General features: G+C 33.0%; 1 protein-coding gene and 1 long non-coding RNA gene across 7 annotated transcripts; one reads left to right on the forward strand and one right to left on the reverse strand.

The window, feature by feature from the left end:
* Window positions 1-535: 535 nt before the first annotated feature.
* LOC124454663 lies at window positions 536-9,817 on the reverse strand. Of its 6 annotated transcripts, none has more exons than XM_047005437.1 (8): window positions 9,742-9,817; window positions 8,125-8,474; window positions 6,769-6,856; window positions 5,637-5,733; window positions 3,291-3,388; window positions 2,852-2,978; window positions 2,310-2,557; window positions 1,095-1,169 (listed from the first exon to the last, which is right to left on the reverse strand). In XM_047005437.1, exons 2-7 carry the CDS (start codon window positions 8,129-8,131, stop codon window positions 2,510-2,512), a joined length of 465 nt encoding a protein of 154 aa, XP_046861393.1. In that variant the 5' UTR covers window positions 8,132-8,474; window positions 9,742-9,817; the 3' UTR covers window positions 1,095-1,169; window positions 2,310-2,509. The 6 variants fall into 6 exon arrangements, 4 of the variants coding, with proteins under 4 accessions (XP_046861393.1, XP_046861394.1, XP_046861395.1 ...); XM_047005438.1 differs by having other exon boundaries at window positions 1,095-1,209; XM_047005439.1 differs by having other exon boundaries at window positions 6,769-6,879.
* Window positions 9,818-13,860: 4,043 nt separating this feature from the next.
* Window positions 13,861-18,215, forward strand: LOC124454565. Its single transcript, XR_006951517.1, has 3 exons — window positions 13,861-13,930; window positions 17,287-17,290; window positions 18,205-18,215. It is a non-coding gene; the product is annotated as an uncharacterized LOC124454565 (long non-coding RNA).
* Window positions 18,216-20,534: the final 2,319 nt, after the last annotated feature.

Genomic DNA, 20,534 nt, shown 5'->3' on the forward strand with positions numbered 1-20,534 from the left:
CCATAGCCGTCTTTCAAAGCCGAAACAAACCCCTAACAAGGAACAAAAAATCACGCATTTAATGTATCCCTATCACAACACTGAATGAAGCCATAGCCGTCTTTCAAAGCCGAAACAAACTCCTAACAAGGAACAAAAAATTATGCATTTAATGTATCCCTATCACAACACTGAATGAAGCCATAGCCGTCTTTCAAAGCCGAAACAAACTCCTAACAAGGAACAAAAATTATGCATTTAATGTATCCCTATCACAACACTGAATGAAGCCATAGCCGTCTTTCAAAGCCGAAACAAACTCCTAACAAGGAACAAAAAATATGCATTTAATGTATCCCTATCACAACACTGAATGAAGCCATAGCCGTCTTTCAAAGCCGAAACAAACCCTAACAAGGAACAAAAATTATGCATTTAATGTATCCCTATCACAACACTGAATGAAGCCATAGCCGTCTTTCAAAGCCGAAACAAACTCTAACAAGGAACAAAAATTATGCATTTAATGTATCCCTATCACAACACTGAATGAAGCCATAGCCGTCTTTCAAAGCCGAAACAAACCCCTAACAAGGAACAAAAAATCATGCATTTAATCACATTACACCAACAATAATTTTAACATAGATCTTTAAGAAGGAAACGAGTTTAAGTCGATTCTGTGCACTATAGTTATACATCGACATTCATAAAATAAAATGCTCAATGCCAATGCCCATGGAGCACAATGTTAGCGTTGTCGAAAATAAAAGATTTCCCAACAAAATACGAGAGATTGAAGACAGTAAAATACTTTGGACAAACCTTTATTTTCAACGATACATTGTGAAAATTTGAATGCTTCGAGAGCAAGTATACCTTTTTTAGGGAGGTACAACTTGAGGGGGAGTAAATTTTTTTGAAGGGGGTGGGTGGATAAAATACTCATAGACGAGGAGGGGTAAAGGTCAAACCATAACTCAAAGCAATTAACATTTGCCATCACAGTGATAAAGGTAAACAATTTCCCGCTAAATTTGGAGAAATGGCTTCCTCATGACGCAGTCTAAACACTAGCAAATGTAAAGGAGAATTAAAACTTACTCTTTCTCTGACATTGCATCCATTGCTGCTTTCCACTTCCTTGATGAGATGAATTTCCGTTGCTCTTCTTAAAGAATCACGCCGATCTGCACGAAAAGAAGAGAGATGTATCGCTTGACTGAGTGGCTAAAAGATGGAAGCGTGCTTTATATTCCCGATATCACGGGGAAAATTTGTTAATTTCTTTCATTGTATGGACATGTTGCCATATCCAACTGGAAACACTCAAAGGAAAACTATAGTTTGAAAGCTTGGTTATTCTGTAAGGTACATACACGTTTGGTATTTTCTTCAAATGTTCAGACATGCACGTTAAACAAGACACCAAAACATTCAATCAACAATAAGGAGGACAACGAACTAGTTTAAAACAAAATGTTACGTCTAAACATGGTAATGTCTAAGCAAAGGAAGACTAGTTGAAGTTTTAAAGAATTGTCGATGGAGCACCCATTGATACAGTAACAAAGTTATTTTTAACTAAGATTAGATATGAGGCTGAAGTAGGGAGTAAAGTAAAACTTCGCATATAAGAGCCTAGATTTTAACAACCAATTAGGCTAATATTTCAGAAGGAAACTTAAACTGATCTAACTTTATTTATACTAGATATCTCTATCAGTTCTGAACAGTTCTTACTGTAAAGATCATCTCTTATTGATCCAGTGTTACTACAGAAAGAGACCTAAACTAAACTAACTTTCTTTAGACTAAATATCTCTATCAGTTCTAAACTTTTCTTTCTAATGATCCAGTAAAGATCATATCTTATTGATCCAGTGTTACTACTAAAGGAAACCTAAACTAAATTAACTTTATTTTTACTAAATATCTCTATCAGTCCTAAACATTTCTTTCTTATGATCCTGTTAAGATCATATCTTGTTGATCCAGTGTTACCACAGAAACAAACCTGAACTAAACCAAGTTTATTTATGTTAGATATCTCTACCAGTTCTAAACTCTTCTTCCTAAAGATCCAGTAAAGATAAGCTCTTATTGATCCAGTGTTACTACAGAAGGAAACCTAAACTAAACTAACTTAGTAATTTAATATTTATATTTTGTGTACGATTCCCGCCTGGTTTATCGATCGTAACTTAATCTATATATACTAGATATCTCGATCAGTCTTAAACTGTTCTTTGCCTAGATCAACAAAATCATCTCTCATTGATCTTGCACATGTTGAAATAATACCAACAGTTACAACAAACCATATTTACCTGTAGCAATTTTAAAACCAACAACATCCCAAGTCAAGACGGTGAACTCCCCCAAGACATCTTTCTCCCAATATGGCAGCTGTGAACTACCATTGCTTGTGTTGTACAATATCACACCATTTAACGGTTCCTGTCTTTTGTCCGACAATGTACTTTCTCGATGGTGCCTTGAAATGTGTCTTTGCTCACATCATCAAATTTCACTGTACCTTCTGGTAGACGCTCCACTGAGACTGCAACTTCTTTACCTGACAAAATAATTGGCCAAGTTTTACAAACAAATTTTACGAATTTCCAAAAATAAACTTGTTGCTGTCGTCAGCTATCACAAAAATACGTCAGTTGAGTCACGTGACTCGTTTGCAAACCGAAAATTTTCAATCCTACGTCAAATGCCAATCAGAAGTCATCGTGTGTAAAATAAATTACAAATGATCAAATCGTATACATAAGTGAAATAACTGATAAAACTCATTTTGTATTAAACAATAAATTATCAATACTGATCTACAGGGAGCAACTGCAACGGCCCAAACACAAACCTCGTTCACTTTGTCAGCTCTGTCGATGAAACCAAACGATTCCTTGAGCGAGCAGACAATTCCTTGAACGTAAACAGGAGGCAAAGCTTCGAGCAGCAACAACTCCACGGCACAGCATTGTCCATTTCTATAGAGGTTTATGAACTGTAGCAGTGCATCAAACAAACAACAATTTGGACATGGCTCGTAAATTGGACATGGTTCGTGTAAATAATAAACTAACGTTCATGTTATAAGCGTTAACCAAAGCGTTTTCTTGTGTAAGGTAGCATATCAAAACGTAGAAATAAGGAGAAAGACTTCACCAAAATAGAAAGAACATTCTTAAGACTGTGCATTCATTGCTTAACCACGTAATGTAATGCACGCGATGAAGCACGTGATACAATCTAGAGAAACAGTACAAGCTTTCGACGCAATAGCAAAGAATATAATTTACCTTTTGCTTTCCAGGATGTAAAAAGACACAATATCACCTTTGTAGATGTGAGACTTTGATAAAACACCAGCTTGATAATGTGGAAGAAAAAACAATTCCTGAAAGAAAAGGAGCAACGGTTAGAATCATAAAGATCCACCCCCTAACCGTGCAGACCTGTAATATGCAATGAACTTAAACTCCACCCCTGATCATGCAGACGTTTACTATGCAATGATTTTAAGCACCACTCCCCTGACTGTGCAGACCTGTATAATGCAATGATTTTAAACACCCCCCTGACCGTGCAAACCTGTATTATGCAATGATTTTAAACACCACCCCTGACCGTGCAGACCTGTACTATGCAATGATTTTAAACATCACCCCCTGACCGTGCAGACCTGTATTATGCAATGATTTTAAACATCACCCCCTGACCGTGCAGACCTGTATTATGCAATGATTTTAAACACCAACCCTGACCGTGCAAACCTGTATTATGCAATGATTTTAAACACCAACCCCTGACCGTGCAAACCTGTATTATGCAATGAGTTTAAACATCACCCCCTGACCGTGCAAACCTGCATTATGCAATGATTTTAAACACCAACCCCTGACCGTGCAAACCTGCATTATGCAATGATTTTAAACACCAACCCTGACCGTGCAAACCTGTATTATGCAATGAGTTTAAACATCACCCCTGACCGTGCAAACCTGTATTATACAATGATTTTAAACACCACCCCCTGACCGTGCAAATCTGTATTATGCAATGATTTTAAACACCAACCCCTGACCGTGCAAACCTGCATTATGCAATGATTTTAAACACCAACCCCTGACCGTGCAAACCTGCTACAAAAATAATGATGAAACTCTTTGAAAACGACATCACAAACATTCAAAGTACAATAAAACAACAGCAATACGCAACTCAAAAAATTCATACACGACCATTAACAACGAGTAATTTTAAAGCAATATGCATAATGAACAGTGGTGTAGCGAGCACGATAACTGGGGAGGGTGAGCACATCTATATATTCCACATATGCATGTCCTGCCGTATTGAGTTCCATTGTGTTCCATGCATAAAGACGTGCATAGATGAATTTGTTATCTACCCACCCTCCCCATCCCTTAATTAACGCGTTTGCTTCGCCACTGACTATTACATTTTCCCAGCTAATTGATCACGATGAAAATCACCTGTTTGGGGTAGCTGTGTCTCGACAACCTCGCCTCAACTTCCACTTTACCAACAACTCTTTCCTCGCTTTTTCCTACAAAGGAAACATAAATGGATGATTCACCAAAGACGATTTCTCAATTTCTCGTAAAACTTTGTAAACCAAACCAGGATGAACGTGCATACACGGCAAGCGTCAAAAAGTACACAAGGTGTCAAGGTCACTTACTTCAAATGTAACAGAGCCTTGTTCCAATTTCACCACTCGACATGCAATTGGTTTACCCTTACGAGAATCTGATGTCACTTCAAACTCCACACAGTCTAAACAAAAAAAGATTTAATCGACTATCAATATCAATCGAAATGTTCTTTACACTTCAGATAATAGACCAGAGCAGTGGCCTTTGCAGTAGCAGTAGAAACAAGGGGATAGGCGGGGTGGGGCGGATGGTGAAGGATTACAGTGTGAAACTCCCATACAAGTCAATGATCAGTGGTTTGTTCTGACTAGGTAAATAAACAAAAGTTCTGTTTCGTTTTACCCCACAATAAAACAAAGACTATACATGAGTTTGAAAAGTTGTTTTAACTAACACTAACATTTGGACACACATTTTTTGCAGACAGAGTCCTTCAGAATACCCATCACATTCACATTAAAAAGACAGAGCAGTGCAAGTTAGAATAGCAAAGAACACCCTCATACAACATCGTGAAGGCACGTGAATGCCACGTGTTGATAACATGAACTGTGGTGGGATTCAGATGGTGGAGATCAAATTTTAAAAGTATACCAACAAAGGCATGCCCTGGAATCTCCATAGAAATCTCATGCCTTGAGGATGAGCTTCCCTCTCCCAATATGTCATAAAGTGTCACCACTGATTATGGTAGGGAGTGAAAAGTCATATGAGGAAACCCAATGAATTACTTGACAAAGAATGCTTTTCAAATAATGACTGATGAAACAAATGCTCTGAATAACTGGATAAGCCATCAAAAACAGCTTGTTCCCCTTATTAAATAGCAGAAAGGCAACAAGCCTCATACTTGAATGAAATTATATCAACGTTTCAGAAAAACAATATAATACTAATGGTGTAGTTGCACACATAACAAGTAATATAAGAGTCGTTGAAGGGTGAAAATAAGCAAAATTTACAAACCACCAAGTTACAGTTCACTTGAATGTCCTTTGTACTGACTGTAATGAAAGAACACTCGAAGATCCTGTTCAGCACACTCAATAAAGCCATATCTTTGCTGCAAAAAAACATGCATAAATGTTATAGAAGAAAGACTGAATGTGCTTTTAGAGGGGATGAACTTAGGGAATATATATCAATAACATTATGGAAGATGTCATTAATACACATGTTGATGTCAAAGCACTCATTGCTGGTCAAATGTAGTACAATACAGTCAAATGTAGATGAATGTATTCAAATGTGGTTGAATGTACACAAAAGTAGATGAATGTATTCAAATGTACATGAATGTATTAAAATGTGGTTGAATGTACACAAAAGTAGATGAATGTATTCAAATGTACATGAATGTATTCAAATGTGGTTTAATGTACACAAAAGTAGATGAATGTATTCAAATTTAGATGAATGTATACAAAAGTGGTTGAATGAATTCAAATGTGGTTTAATGTCCTCAAACAGGGTGCAAATTAATATTACACAAATGGGCATGTGAATTTCAGTTGAAGGTATTTTCACAATCTTAGGTTAAAAATTGATACAATATCTGTCATGTTGGATTTAAGTGCCTATGTCGAATAATGGGACTTGATATCATTAGAATTATCTTAAAACATAGATTACTGGGGCAAACAGTCCAAATGCAAGTTTCGATAGAAAGCTTTTCAAATTGACCAGAACAAAAAATAAGACACCAAACAGTGCAAAACTGTTACAGCTTCCTCTACAAAGGCTATTGAAATCAAAAACATTTTTGGCAAACTTTTAGATATCATGCAAATGCACTTTTAGATGAACAAAGTGACATATTTTTTGTGTATTAAGAAACAAGTTTTTTGGTCATAGATAAATTTTTTACTTCTTCATGGTACATCTTATTTTTATCTTGCAGGAACTTACTCTACAAAAGCAACACCTTTGTAAAAACAGCAGAGTCTGCAGCAAACTTTTGCATTTCTCCATGTCACAAAATGATCCATGAAAAAATTTCAAAAAAAGTCAAGAAGCATTTTTTTGCAGTAATTTGGGTCCTTGACCAGTGCATAAAAACTCCATACCAAACTGACTTTGAATTGTTAAAATAACTTACACAAAGTTTTTCAATGACACCTGTTTCCCTGTGTAATACATGAACACCATTTGAAAGGTAATGGTCACTGATACCATAGTCCTGAGACCCATTTGTTCACATAGAATGTTTCTAAGTAGTAAAAAAACATTATAGAATGTTTCTAATTAGTAAGAAACATCATAGAATGTTTCTAATTAGAAGGAAAACATCATAGAATGTTTCTAATTAGTAAGAAAACATTATAGAATGTTTCTAATTAGTAGGAAAACATTATAGAATGTTTTTAATTAGAAGGAAAACATTATAGAATGTTTCTAATTAGTAAGAAACTTCATAGAATGTTTCTAATTAGTAGGAAAACATTATAGAATGTTTCTAAATGGTAAGAAAACATTATAGAATGTTTCTAATTAGTAGGAAACATTATAGAATGTTTCTAAGTAGTAAGAAACATAGAATGTTTCTAAGTAGTAAAAAAACATTATAGAATGTTTCTAATTAGTAAGAAACATCATAGAATGTTTCTAATTAGAAGGAAACATCATAGAATGTTTCTAATTAGTAAGAAAACATTATAGAATGTTTCTAATTAGTAAGAAAACATTATAGAATGTTTTTAATTAGAAGGAAAACATTATAGAATGTTTCTAATTAGTAAGAAACTTCATAGAATGTTTCTAATTAGTAGGAAAACATTATAGAATGTTTCTCATTAGTAGAAAAACATTATAGAATGTTTCTAATTAGTATGAAAACATTATAGAATGTTTCTAATTAGTAGGAAAACATTATAAAATGTTTCTAAGTAGTAAGAAAACATTATAGAATGTTTCTAATTAGTAGGAAAACATCATAGAATGTTTCTAAGTAGTAAGAAAACATTATAGAATGTTTCTAATTAGTATGAAAACATTATAGAATGTTTCTAATTAGTAGGAAAACATTATAAAATGTTTCTAAGTAGTAAGAAAACATTATAGAATGTTTCTAATTAGTATGAAAACATTATAGAATGTTTCTAATTAGTAGGAAAACATTATAAAATGTTTCTAAGTAGTAAGAAAACATTATAGAATGTTTCTAATTAGTAGGAAAACATCATAGAATGTTTCTAAGCAGTAAGAAAACGTTATAGAATGTTTCTAATTAGTAGGAAAACATTATAGAATGTTTCTCATTAGTATGAAAACATTATAGAATGTTTCTAATTAGTATGAAAACATTATAGAATGTTTCTAATTAGTAGGAAAACATTATAGAATGTTTCTAATTTGTAAGAAAAGGTTATAAAATGTTTCTAATTAGTAAGAAAACATTAACAGCAAAATGAAATGAAAATAAAATTTTTCATAAACAAAATGCAGTAGAAAGTACCTTCCATGAGTCTGTTGCCATATTTGATTCACCAAAAAGAGAATTCTATTTGTTACAAAGGATGCCAGCAATTTGAATTATAACTTTTTGCAAAATAATATATATGGTATATGTATAAAAATTCTCCTCTTAATTTTCCTAAATCACCAAATAATATAATCCATTTGCCGAACAAAAACAGGAGGCACAAATCTGCTGTGAATATTTAAGATTGTTCCGTGTAAGCTATGACTTGCCAATATGAAAGTTTCCTTAACATGGTCTGTGCAAGATGATATGGATTTGGCAGCTTTCTCTATAGAATTTGAATTGGCGTTTCCTATCTTTTTCTGCTTTGCAGACATTTATTCCTAGCAAATAACCAGAAAAAAGTAATTTAACACATTTCTTCAAATATATCATTTGCTCATCATCTAATAACATGGGACATTCAATTACATGTTTTGACTTATCAATAGTGCTGTAGAATACTTATCATCAAGAGCAGCAGTTAACAATCAATAGCACAACATGTATATACATACTTTGTAAGAAAAGAGAAGTGCAGTGTTGCGATTGCAACAGACGATGCGCAACAGTTTATACCTGTTACAACACACTATCTGTTGCACAACACATACATTTGTTTATTTAAATGTCTTCTTATCCAAATGATTCAAACTTTTCTTGAATTGAATGCGCATTAATGCAACTTGAATATTAACAATTGCTAAGCAGTATAAATAAATGCTATTGTCTACTGGAGCTCTTGATTCTTCCTTCAAGTTAATGAACATTCTACTGTTCTACTGTTAAGTAAAATAGCATAATTGAATGTTCAATCTTCTTTAATAATGAGCGAATGGTGTAGCAGGAGTAACAAGTGACAAATCCCACAAAATACTTTACAATAGTGAATAGTACGGAATGAAGACACTGCACTGGATTTCTTGTGATAAAGACTTTAATTTTTATATACAGCAACATAGCTATTGTAATTATACATAAGATCAATCTACACTAAAACTGGAACAGATAAGGACATAAGTTTCGACATCAAATCAATTTCCACAAGACACTAAACACCAGACAAAAAATATGTTAAAACTTTCAACATGAATCACATCAGATAAAAGCGACTCATAATTTTGAAGTCAAACATACAAATATCATGTCCATATAAATCAGACAAAAGACACGCTTTTATTTGTATCTTTAAAAGAGTCGAGGCACATCTAAAGTTCTTTTTCAATTTGGAAATTCAATGCTGAAATTCACTTCTTGAAGACATCAAATATCAAACGAAAACTTTTCATCAGAATATCAAATTGCTTGTCAGTCTTTGTTTCTTAATTTATTTCAATAATGGTCATTTGAAGAAACTGTAGCGTATAGTTTTAATTAAATTGGTGCCGCAAAAGCAAAAAACAAAAGGAAGAATACGAATAGCACACAAATACAGGCATGGAGAATATTTTGCCGTCTGCTGAGTCTTTGTTAATCGGCTTTGTCTCGAAACATGGTGACTAATGATTGTCAATTTAAAAGGTCAAATTAACGCCAACGGAGTACAAGGTGAACAAAAATGTAATGAAATATTTAAGAACTGACAATTGATATTGAAAAAGAAATCAATACCTTTTTGAGGACAAAATTTCGTCCGTAACCACAACACTATTCAAATTTTTTCAATCCGCCATATTACATGATATCAAATTAAACGAAGATATGATCTTCGCACTTTGCTGGACAATTTAATATGGCAAGCCATTTCGGAAAAAAGGTGGTCGAGAAAAAAGTCTCCGTTGAGAAAGCAAACCGATGTTGAGAAACACGTGTTTATCATTGAGAATTTGCAGATGGTAGTTCAGAAAAGCAAATATCCCGGTCGAGAAAAAAATCCCAGTCGAGAAAAAAATCCCGGTCGAGAAAAAAATCCCGGTCGAGAAAAAAATCCCGGTCGAGAAATAAAATCTCTGTCGAGAAAAAAATCTCGGTCGAGAAAAAAAATCTCTGTCGAGAAAAAAATCCCGGTCGAGAAAAAAATCCTGGTCGAGAACCAGTGCACGCACTACCTAAAGATTGGACATGAGGCAGACGAGGGCTGTCCATTGAGCTCTAAAAGACCTGGAGGGGCAAAGGGGCCTGGACCCCGTGGTCAAAAACATGGCGGTAATGGCGGATTTTGGTTGTCAAAACTTCCACTTTGAGAAAAATTTTTAACATTCGCCCCCTCCCGAATCCTGATCTCTATTCCTGCTTATATTACGACAACCAGCGAAAACAACCACGATACCGTAAACATAAAATATTGAAAATCACGCTTCAGATTTTTGTGAAATAGACACACACATTTAAATGAGGTAAATCTACTGTAAAATAACGTATATTTTGTCAAGTAATGCTTTAGCTATATTAGAAATAAATATCAAACGGCAATCTTTACACTGTCAATGTGTTGTTAAGCTTTAATGCATAATCCCATGCGCATTACTTGTGTTTTTGACTGTTTGTGAACAGCTTGGTACAACTGTCTTTCTTGAATAGATGGGTAAATCTTAGTTAAAATGTCCAAAAAGGAGTTAGAAAAAGTTAGCTTACCCCTACGACTTAAGTCGACTGGAAATATATTATAATTAGGTATGTAATTTTTTTGAGTTTTTTTTGGTAGGATTGATTCTGGGTGTCTTATAAAGTATTATGATATTCTGATAAATCTACTGAGAACTTATGAGGAAAATATCTTGAACTAGGAGAGCAAAAGAACGAAATTCAGAAATTCTATAATCATGTTGCTGGTTCTGTTTTGAGCCAAGATATTAGAAACTGGATTGTCATTGACAACCATGGATCTACTACTGTACAGAACTACATTAATTTCCCATTGAAAATACTATTTCTTAAATTAAAGTGCATTGGTTTCTCTGACATAACACTTTTCTTATTGCTGCATGAAGGCAAACCTGTTTAAATAATAATAATGTAGGTGAAGATTTTTAGCATGTTGTATAATTGTTATTGTACAGTCATTATTTATAATATTATGGCCTTGTGTAATGTATGTCAAGAAGAACATATTAATTCTCAAAAATGCTAACCTTCTTGCACTACTTTTCTCTTGTGTCCTTACAAATTACAGTTACCTATACTAATTTTTTCTAGGTTCAAACAACTTGACAAACTTTTGAATTTTACATTATGCCTTTGAATTTTTCTTTTTGTCTTTTGGTAAAAATATCAGTGAATGACTTAAAAATCAAGTTTATCTAAAATAGTATTTTGTACAAAGTAACTATACATAATTGGAAAAGTCTCATGTTGAAGGCAGATGTGGTTTCTTTTACTAGATTGCTACTCTTATTCTTTTAAATGATATTGTAATTCTTCAAAAGACATAAAAAGTTCTTTGCCATCAATTTTTGCTTCTTCCACATTCAACTTCATTGCAACCGATGCATCTTATGTGAATTTTTAATCACCTGGAATTGAAAAACGTATGGATTTTGTCAGATGATGCAGTACTGTATTTAATGTTTCATGCATGTCATGATAAGCTTTTCTTGAGCAAATATTTCAAGGTAGGAGCAAAATTTGGCACATTATTGAACAAAGTAGTTTTTATCTTGATTTTGATGTACTAACCTGTTTACTACACTATGTAACAAACAATTCATTTACAGAAACACCAGATGGCATTTATAAAACTTTTAGCATAAAGCAAAACTTTACACACCATCATTATGATTGTCCATAATCTGTCAAATTGTCCAGGCTAGCTGTTTAATACAGGTATTTTTTATTGTACGACATGTACCAAAGAGCTCACTAATTAATCCTGCACTGCATTTGATTTCAATACAGCTCTGTCCTTAATATTTGCTTCATATTTTCAGAAAAATATGAAAAAATCCTCCATTTCAACTCAGTTGAAACAAGGAGTTTCAACTGGTTGCTTTGCCTCGTCTAGCAAGCGATTAAGTAAAGAAGAAATAAGACTGGATAAACATAACTTAAATTATAACTTAGGAGTAAAAACATTCACAAAATATAAGCCATCACACTTCAAGTATTGACTTAAAACAAAACACTGAACACTTTAAATAGTAAACAATCTTACGTTGCTTAACGGTGTCATGAAATGTTTCCTTTTCTGGCATTACTTCAGCATCCGTATACCAAACAAGTTTGCAGCATGTTTTAAAGATAAAATTTCTAACAGTTTTTGTGCTTGGCATTGATATTTTATATAATCGCAATTGTGGTTGTCAAATCCGGGTGGGCGACAAAAATTTCATTTCATGAGCCCGCGTCTTTCCGCTGACTTTGACAACCAAAATCCACTTAAATGACAAAAAAGACAAACACTGTCTTTTTTGTTTTCCGTTTGAAAGTTTACCTTCCGACGAAAGAAAAATTTATGCTTGAATATTTTTTCGTCATATTTTCTATTGTATTGTCTTTTTAGCAAACAGTGTAATTTTCAGTTGGCTTTTCCTCGTTACAAGTTGTAAGTTAAAACGAACTCACTGTAGTAAAGTTTCAGCTGTAAAAAATAACCTTTTGCGAAGAGTTGGCCTCGTGTGTTGTTTGTCGTGATGTTGTTTATATGTTTATGCTTTTGCAATTTGTATTCAAATTTATATTGGCCGTGTATGTTTGGCACTCAGGGGAATGAAACTGACGTACAAACCGCGTGAATATTCGACTTTGAAGGACTGGAACTGACGTATAAACCGCGCAAGAGACTAGGACTTTGGCTTCAATTTTATATCTATAAAATGTATTGTCGTTATCATTCCAGATATATATATATGGAGTTCACTGGATAATAATTTATAGTAATTTTGTTGACGTTTCCCCTCCAGGTCTTATAGAACTCAATGGGGCTGTCATGTAGCACTCAATGAACTCCATAACAACTGGAAGGCTAACTTGGACGCCATCTTTGAAGCCTGCATGAGCGCCGCCATTGAGGGTACGGAGGCGAGATACATCACTTCGAAATTGCCGGGGTTTTTGCAAAAAATAGTTGTCTTCGAGCCAGCTTCATGTCTAAAAACCTTAAACAATGTTTGGACTTTAATATAAAACAAGTTTGAACGACATTTGTACATGTTTAAGCTTCTATTTAGAAGGATGAAAAGCGAACTTTGTTTTGGCACGTGAAAACATGCCTTATAACTTGAATACAAAACTGACACCCCTCATTTATTTTCATGAAAAGGATGTAAAACACACTTGTCTATCCTTAAAATATAGTTTGAATCTTTGAAAATGAAGCTGTCAGGGCAAAAAACGCTGTTTTTCGGTAATTTTTGTGTTTCCGAGCAAAATTAGCTCGCCCCAGTCCTTTTTGAAAGTTCAGAGCATAAACAAAAAGAAAAACACTTTGCAAAATATTTCAAAAAGTTAGCAAAAAAATACTTTGAGTTTAAAAAAAACTGTTATGCCATATTATTGTGTTATCATTAATTGCACCATTAAAGAGTCAAAAGGGTCAATACTCACTTAAAAAAAAAGACAAAAACACAATTGACACTCTATATTCATAACTTTTGAAACACTTAAGTAAAATTGTAATAATACAAGTAAGAAAACGATTATTAGTCTAATATTATAGAATCATATATTTTCACAAATATGACCAAACATTTTAAATACACATCCTAAAATTTAATATATTACATATACATTTATCATCATCTGTATTACAAGAAAAAACTAATTTTACAATCAATATGATATACTATAAAATTTTGATACATGATATAGCTTTGCTTGCTTTATAATCATTTTAAAACCCTGTTTCAAACCACTGAGGATGAGGGTTGCTTTTGGCATTTATTTAGAGCAGGCTATATTAGCAATACTTCTCATAGTGTACACTTGGCTATTTATTTATAAGCATGAACTTGCTGATAAAATGCTCAATACACAAATATGGACGCATGTCAAATCTTCCACCAGTTCTTAAGAAGTGGGAGGAAGTAAATGACAAGAACCAACAATCACCCACAATTCAAAATTTCAAATCATCACTTTCACACATTGCAAAAAGAGCATGTGAAATTCTTAAAAGCAAGTCTAACTCTAAAAGCAATAAAATTGTCATGAAACATTTTATATTAAGTGGATTGTGTGTATTTTGCACAGCATTCAAAGATAGACTACTGTTATCAGTTTTATCTTAAATTTTGGTCTTTCGACGACAAATGAGAAATTCATATTTCAAAGCAAGTTCTCCTTTTATGTTTTATATAATACAGCGTTACGTATACAAAACATGTCTTGGAACGTCCACAATGCATCTTAACACATTAATAACCAAATTTTGCTAACGGTTTTGAAAAAAATAAAGCATTTAGGCTAGCATTATATTTCCAAGTTAGCAGTTTTTGCAAAACAATCCGTCACGCAAATAAAACAGTCCACGCGAGATGCACGCGAAGCGGCAAATCAGCTTCTATGTGGCTTCAAAAAAGTCTAGGTTTGTTTATAATGAGTTAGCCTTCCAGTTGTTGTAGAGTTCACTGTGTAGCACTGCATATTTGGTACTAATATGAGTTTGGCACTACTTTCAACAGCATAATCATCAGCACAATTCATCACCGCATTCAACTGAAATTTATTGATAAAAACAATAAAGCAATAAAGTCCTGTTGAGGGACTTACTCCCCTTTCTCTGCCTGGTCTATTTTGAATGATAAATTTTAGTTGAATATGATGATGATTATTGTGATGACTGTTGTGTTGAACGTGGTGCCCATATGTGGGTGCCCATCGTGGTGCCAAATTCACAGTAGCTAGTTTGTCACCAAACGCATTTCTCACATGCATCTCTACTTCATATCCCTTCCATTCTTTCATCAGCTGGAAGCCTAAAATAATATGACCATTTTCCATTAGATTGACTCTTGCGCTTTGGCGGGGGACAACGTTTACATTTGGCCCTGACAAAAGGAACTACCGTGAAATTGGCACCACATTGGGCACAACCATTGAGTTCTATAAGACCTGGAGGGGAAACGTCAACAAAATTAGTATAAATTATTAGCGCGCGGCCGCGTGGTCAAAAACATGGCGGATTTTGGTTGTCAAAGTCAGCGGAAAGACGCGGGCTCATAAAATGAAATTTTTTTCGCCCACCCGGATTTGACAACCACAATTGCGATTATAGAAAATATCAATGCCAAGCACAAAAACTTTTAGAAATTTTATCTTTAAAACATGCTGCAAACTTGTTTGGTATACGGATGCTGAAGTAATGCCAGAAAAGGAAACATTTCATGACACCGGTAAGCAACGTAAGATTGTTTACTATTTAAAGTGTTCAGTGTTTTGTTTTAAGTCAATACTTGAAGTGTGATGGCATATATTTTGTGAATGTTTTACTCCTAAGTTGTAATTTAAGTTATGTTTATCCAGTCTTATTTGTTCTTTACTTAATCGATTGCTAGACGAGGCAAAGCAACCAGTTCTTATCGAGATATGCATATCTTAAAACTCCTTGTTTCAACTGAGTTGAAATGGAGGATTTTTTCATATTTTTCTGAAAATATGAAGCAAATATTAAGGACAGAGCTGTATTGAAATCAAATGCAGTGCAGGATTAATTAATGAGCTCTTTGGTACATGTCGTACAATAAAAATTACCTGTATTAAACAGCTAGCCTGGACAATTTGACAGATTTGGACAAGCATGATGATGGTGTGTAAAGGTTTGCTTTATGCTAAAAGTTTTATAAATGCCATCTGGTGTTTCTGTAAATGAATTGTTTGTTACACAGTGTAGTAAACAGGTTAGTACATCAAAATCAAGATAAAACTACTTTGTTCAATAATGTGCCAAATTTTGCTCCTACCTTGAAATATTTGCTCAAGAAAAGCTTATCATGACATGCATGAAACATTAAATACAGTACTGCATCATCTGACAAAATCCATACATTTTTCAATTCCAGGTGATTAAAATTCACATAAGATGCATTGGTTGCAATGAAGTTGAATGTGGAAGAAGCAAAATTGATGGCAAAGAACTTTTATGTCTTTTGAAGAATTACGATATCATTTAAAAGAATAAGAGTAGCAATCTAGTAAAAGAAGCCACATCTGCCTTCAACATGAGACTTTTCCAATTATGTATAGTTACTTTGTACAAAATACTATTTTAGATAAACTTGATTTTTAAGTCATTCACTGATATTTTTACCAAAAGACAAAAAGAAAAATTCAAAGGCATAATGTAAAATTCAAAAATTTGTCAAGTTGTTTGAACCTAGAAAAAATTAGTATAGGTAACTGTAATTTGTAAGGACACAAAAGAAAAGTAGTGCAGAAAGGTTAGCATTTTTGAGAATTAATAAGTTCTTGACATACATTCACAAGGCCATAATATTATAAATAATGTCTGTATAATAACAATTATACAACATGCTAAATATCTTCATCTACATTATAATTGTTTAAACAGGTTTGCCTTCATGCAGCAATAAGAAAAGTGTTATGTCAGAGAAACCAATGCACTTCGATTTAAGAAATAGTATTTTCAATGGGAAATTAATGTAGTTCTGTTCAGTAGTAGATCCATGGTTGTCAATAACAATCCAGTTTCTAATATCTTGGCTTAAAACAGAATCAGCAACATGATTATAGAATTTCTGAATTTCGTTCTTTTGCTCTCCTAGTTCAAGATATTTTCCTCATAAGTTCTCAGTAGATTTATCAGAATATCATAATACTTTATAAGACACCCAGAATCAATCCTACCAAAAAAAACTCAAAACAATTACATACCTACTTATAATATATTTCCAGTCGACTTAAGTCGTAGGGGTAAGCTAACTTTTCTAACTCCTTTTCGACATTTTAACTAAGATTTACCCATCTATTCAAGAAAGACAGTTGCACCAAGCTGTTCACAAACAGTCAAAACACAAGTAATGCGCATGGGATTATGCATTAAAGCTTAACAACACATTAACAGTGTAAAGATTGCCGTTTGATATTTATTTCTAATATAGCTAAAGCATTACTTGACAAAATATACGTTATTTTACAGTAGATTTACCTCATTTAAATGTGTGTGTCTATTTCACAAAAACCTTAAGCATTATTTTCAATATTTTATGCTTACGGTATCGTGGTTGTTTTCGCTGGTTGTCATTACTATGAGCAGTAATAGAGATCCGTTTCGGGAGGGAGCGAATGTTAAAATTTTTTCTCAAAGTGGAAGTTTTGACAACCAAAATCCGCCATTACCGCCATGTTTTTGACCACGGGGTCCAGGCCCCTTTGCCCCTCCAGGTCTTATAGAGCTCAATGGGCACAACATTCAACACAACATTCATCACAACATTCAACACCACATTCAACTAAAATTTATCATTCAAAATGATAAATCAAAAAATCGTCTTTAAAACACGTTTTCCATCAAATACAACAGTAAAAAATAATTCTTAACTGTTTATTACTATTTTACAGTCCTTAAACATCACAAAAAATGTATAAAAGTCAAGAAATTGAAGAAAACACTAAGATTTATATTACAGTGTACTTTCCATTTCTCTTAAATAGCCTATAATTTAAAAACTACACGGTAGAATTTTTTTAAACTTGGCCAGAATATAGATAATTATATTGTCTAAAATATATCCAAAATCTGGAGGTGGCACAAAAATAAATGATAGAAAATCATCGACAAAGTCGGATGACACGAATGCGCGTAATATAATCTTATATAATTAACTTCCTATATCCATGTAATTTTTCAAACAAAGGCCTATAAATAAAAACTACACGGTAGAATTTTTTAAACTTGGCCAGAATATAGATAACTATATTGTCTAAAATATATCCAAAATCTGGAGGTGGCACAAAAATAAATGATAGAAAATCATCGACAAAGTCGGATGACACGAATGCGCGTAATATAATCTTATATATTTAAGTTAAAATTCCGGTTCTTTAACAAACAAAGCCTTATAAATAAAAACTACACGGTAGAAATTTTTAAACTTGGCCATATTGTAGATATTCTTATTGTCTATAATATATCCAAAATCTGGAGGTGGCACAAAAATAAAAGAAATAATATTCCTTGAGAATGTACTCTGGTATAAACCGAAGTTGGCACCACATTCGACAAACAGCTCTATAAATAAAAACTACACGGTAGAATTTTTTAAACTTGGCCAGAATATAGATAATTATATTGTCTAAAATATATCCAAAATCTGGAGGTGGCACAAAAAATAAATGATAGAAAATCATCGACAAAGTCGGATGACACGAATGCGCGTAATATAATCTTATATAATTAACTTTTATAATCCGTTCTTTAACAAACAAAGCCTATAAATAAAAACTACACGGTAGAATTTTTTAAACTTGGCCAGAATATAGATAATTATATTGTCTAAAATATATCCAAAATCTGGAGGTGGCACAAAAATAAATGATAGAAAATCATCGACAAAGTCGGATGACACGAATGCGCGTAATATAATCTTATATAATTAACTTCCTATATCCATGTAATTTTTCAAACAAAGGCCTATAAATAAAAACTACACGGTAGAATTTTTAAACTTGGCCAGAATATAGATAATTATATTGTCTAAAATATATCCAAAATCTGGAGGTGGCACAAAAATAAATGATAGAAAATCATCGACAAAGTCGGATGACACGAATGCGCGTAATATAATCTTATATATTTAAGTTAAGAATTCCGGTTCTTTAACAAACAAAGCCTTATAAATAAAAACTACACGGTAGAAATTTTTAAACTTGGCCATATTGTAGATATTCTTATTGTCTATAATATATCCAAAATCTGGAGGTGGCACAAAAATAAAAAGAAATATTCCTTGAGAATGTACTCTGGTATAAACCGTGAAGTTGGCACCACATTCGACAAACAGCTCTATAGCTAAAAACTACACGGTAGAATTTTTTAAACTTGGCCAGAATATAGATAATTATATTGTCTAAAATATATCCAAAATCTGGAGGTGGCACAAAAAATAAATGATAGAAAATCATCGACAAAGTCGGATGACACGAATGCGCGTAATATAATCTTATATTATTAAGAATTCCGGTTCTTTAACAAACAAAGCCTATAAATAAAAACTACACGGTAGAATTTTTTAAACTTGGCCAGAATATAGATAATTATATTGTCTAAAATATATCCAAAATCTGGAGGTGGCACAAAAATAAATGATAGAAAATCATCGACAAAGTCGGATGACACGAATGCGCGTAATATAATCTTATATAATTAACTTCCTATATCCATGTAATTTTCAAACAAAGGCCTATAAATAAAAACTACACGGTAGAATTTTTTAAACTTGGCCAGAATATAGATAATTATATTGTCTAAAATATATCCAAAATCTGGAGGTGGCACAAAAATAAATGATAGAAAATCATCGACAAAGTCGGATGACACGAATGCGCGTAATATAATCTTATATAATTAACTTCCTATATCCATGTTTTTCAAACAAAGGCCTATAAATAAAAACTACACGGTAGAATTTTTTAAACTTGGCCAGAATATAGATAATTATATTGTCTAAAATATATCCAAAATCTGGAGGTGGCACAAAAATAAATGATAGAAAATCATCGACAAAGTCGGATGACACGAATGCGCGTAATATAATCTTATATAATTAACTTCCTATATCCATGTAATTTTTCAAACAAAGGCCTATAAATAAAAACTACACGGTAGAATTTTTTAAACTTGGCCAGAATATAGATAATTATATTGTCTAAAATATATCCAAAATCTGGAGGTGGCACAAAAAATAAATGATAGAAAATCATCGACAAAGTCGGATGACACGAATGCGCGTAATATAATCTTATATATTTAAGTTAAAATTCCGGTTCTTTAACAAACAAAGCCTTATAAATAAAAACTACACGGTAGAAATTTTTAAACTTGGCCATATTGTAGATATTCTTATTGTCTATAATATATCCAAAATCTGGAGGTGGCACAAAAAATAAAGAAATAATATTCCTTGAGAATGTACTCTGGTATAAACCGTGAAGTTGGCACCACATTCGACAAACAGCTCTATAGCTAAAAACTACACGGTAGAATTTTTTAAACTTGGCCATAATGTAGATATTCTTATTGTCTATAACATATCCAAAATCTGGAGGTGGCACAAAAAACTAAATGATAGAAAATCATCGACAAAGTCGGATGACACGAATGCGCGTAATATAATCTTGCATGTGATGAACAGTTGTTTTTATTTTGTTTTGTTGTGACGTAGCGCGTGCATTTCACGTGATTGAAATTTTGGGATTATCACAGAAGGGGGGAGTGTTGTTGAAAATAAAAGAATTCGAGATGTTGTTGTTGTTGAATAACGTAGTGTTTTTCTTTTGACGACTTCGTTGTA

The sequence above is a fragment of the Xenia sp. Carnegie-2017 genome, unplaced genomic scaffold (assembly GCF_021976095.1).
Source record: "Xenia sp. Carnegie-2017 unplaced genomic scaffold, XeniaSp_v1 HiC_scaffold_3, whole genome shotgun sequence".
In the NCBI taxonomy this organism is placed as follows: Eukaryota; Metazoa; Cnidaria; class Anthozoa; order Malacalcyonacea; family Xeniidae; genus Xenia; species Xenia sp. Carnegie-2017.

Coding starts and splice junctions, on each gene's coding strand:
- LOC124454663 (XM_047005437.1), bottom strand. Junction 3,389..5,636: donor AAGTGAACTGTAACTTGGTG/GTTTGTAAATTT, acceptor CTTTTCTTTCAG/GAATTGTTTTTTCTTCCACA. Junction 2,558..2,851: donor GAGCTGACAAAGTGAACGAG/GTTTGTGTTTGG, acceptor TTATTTTGTCAG/GTAAAGAAGTTGCAGTCTCA.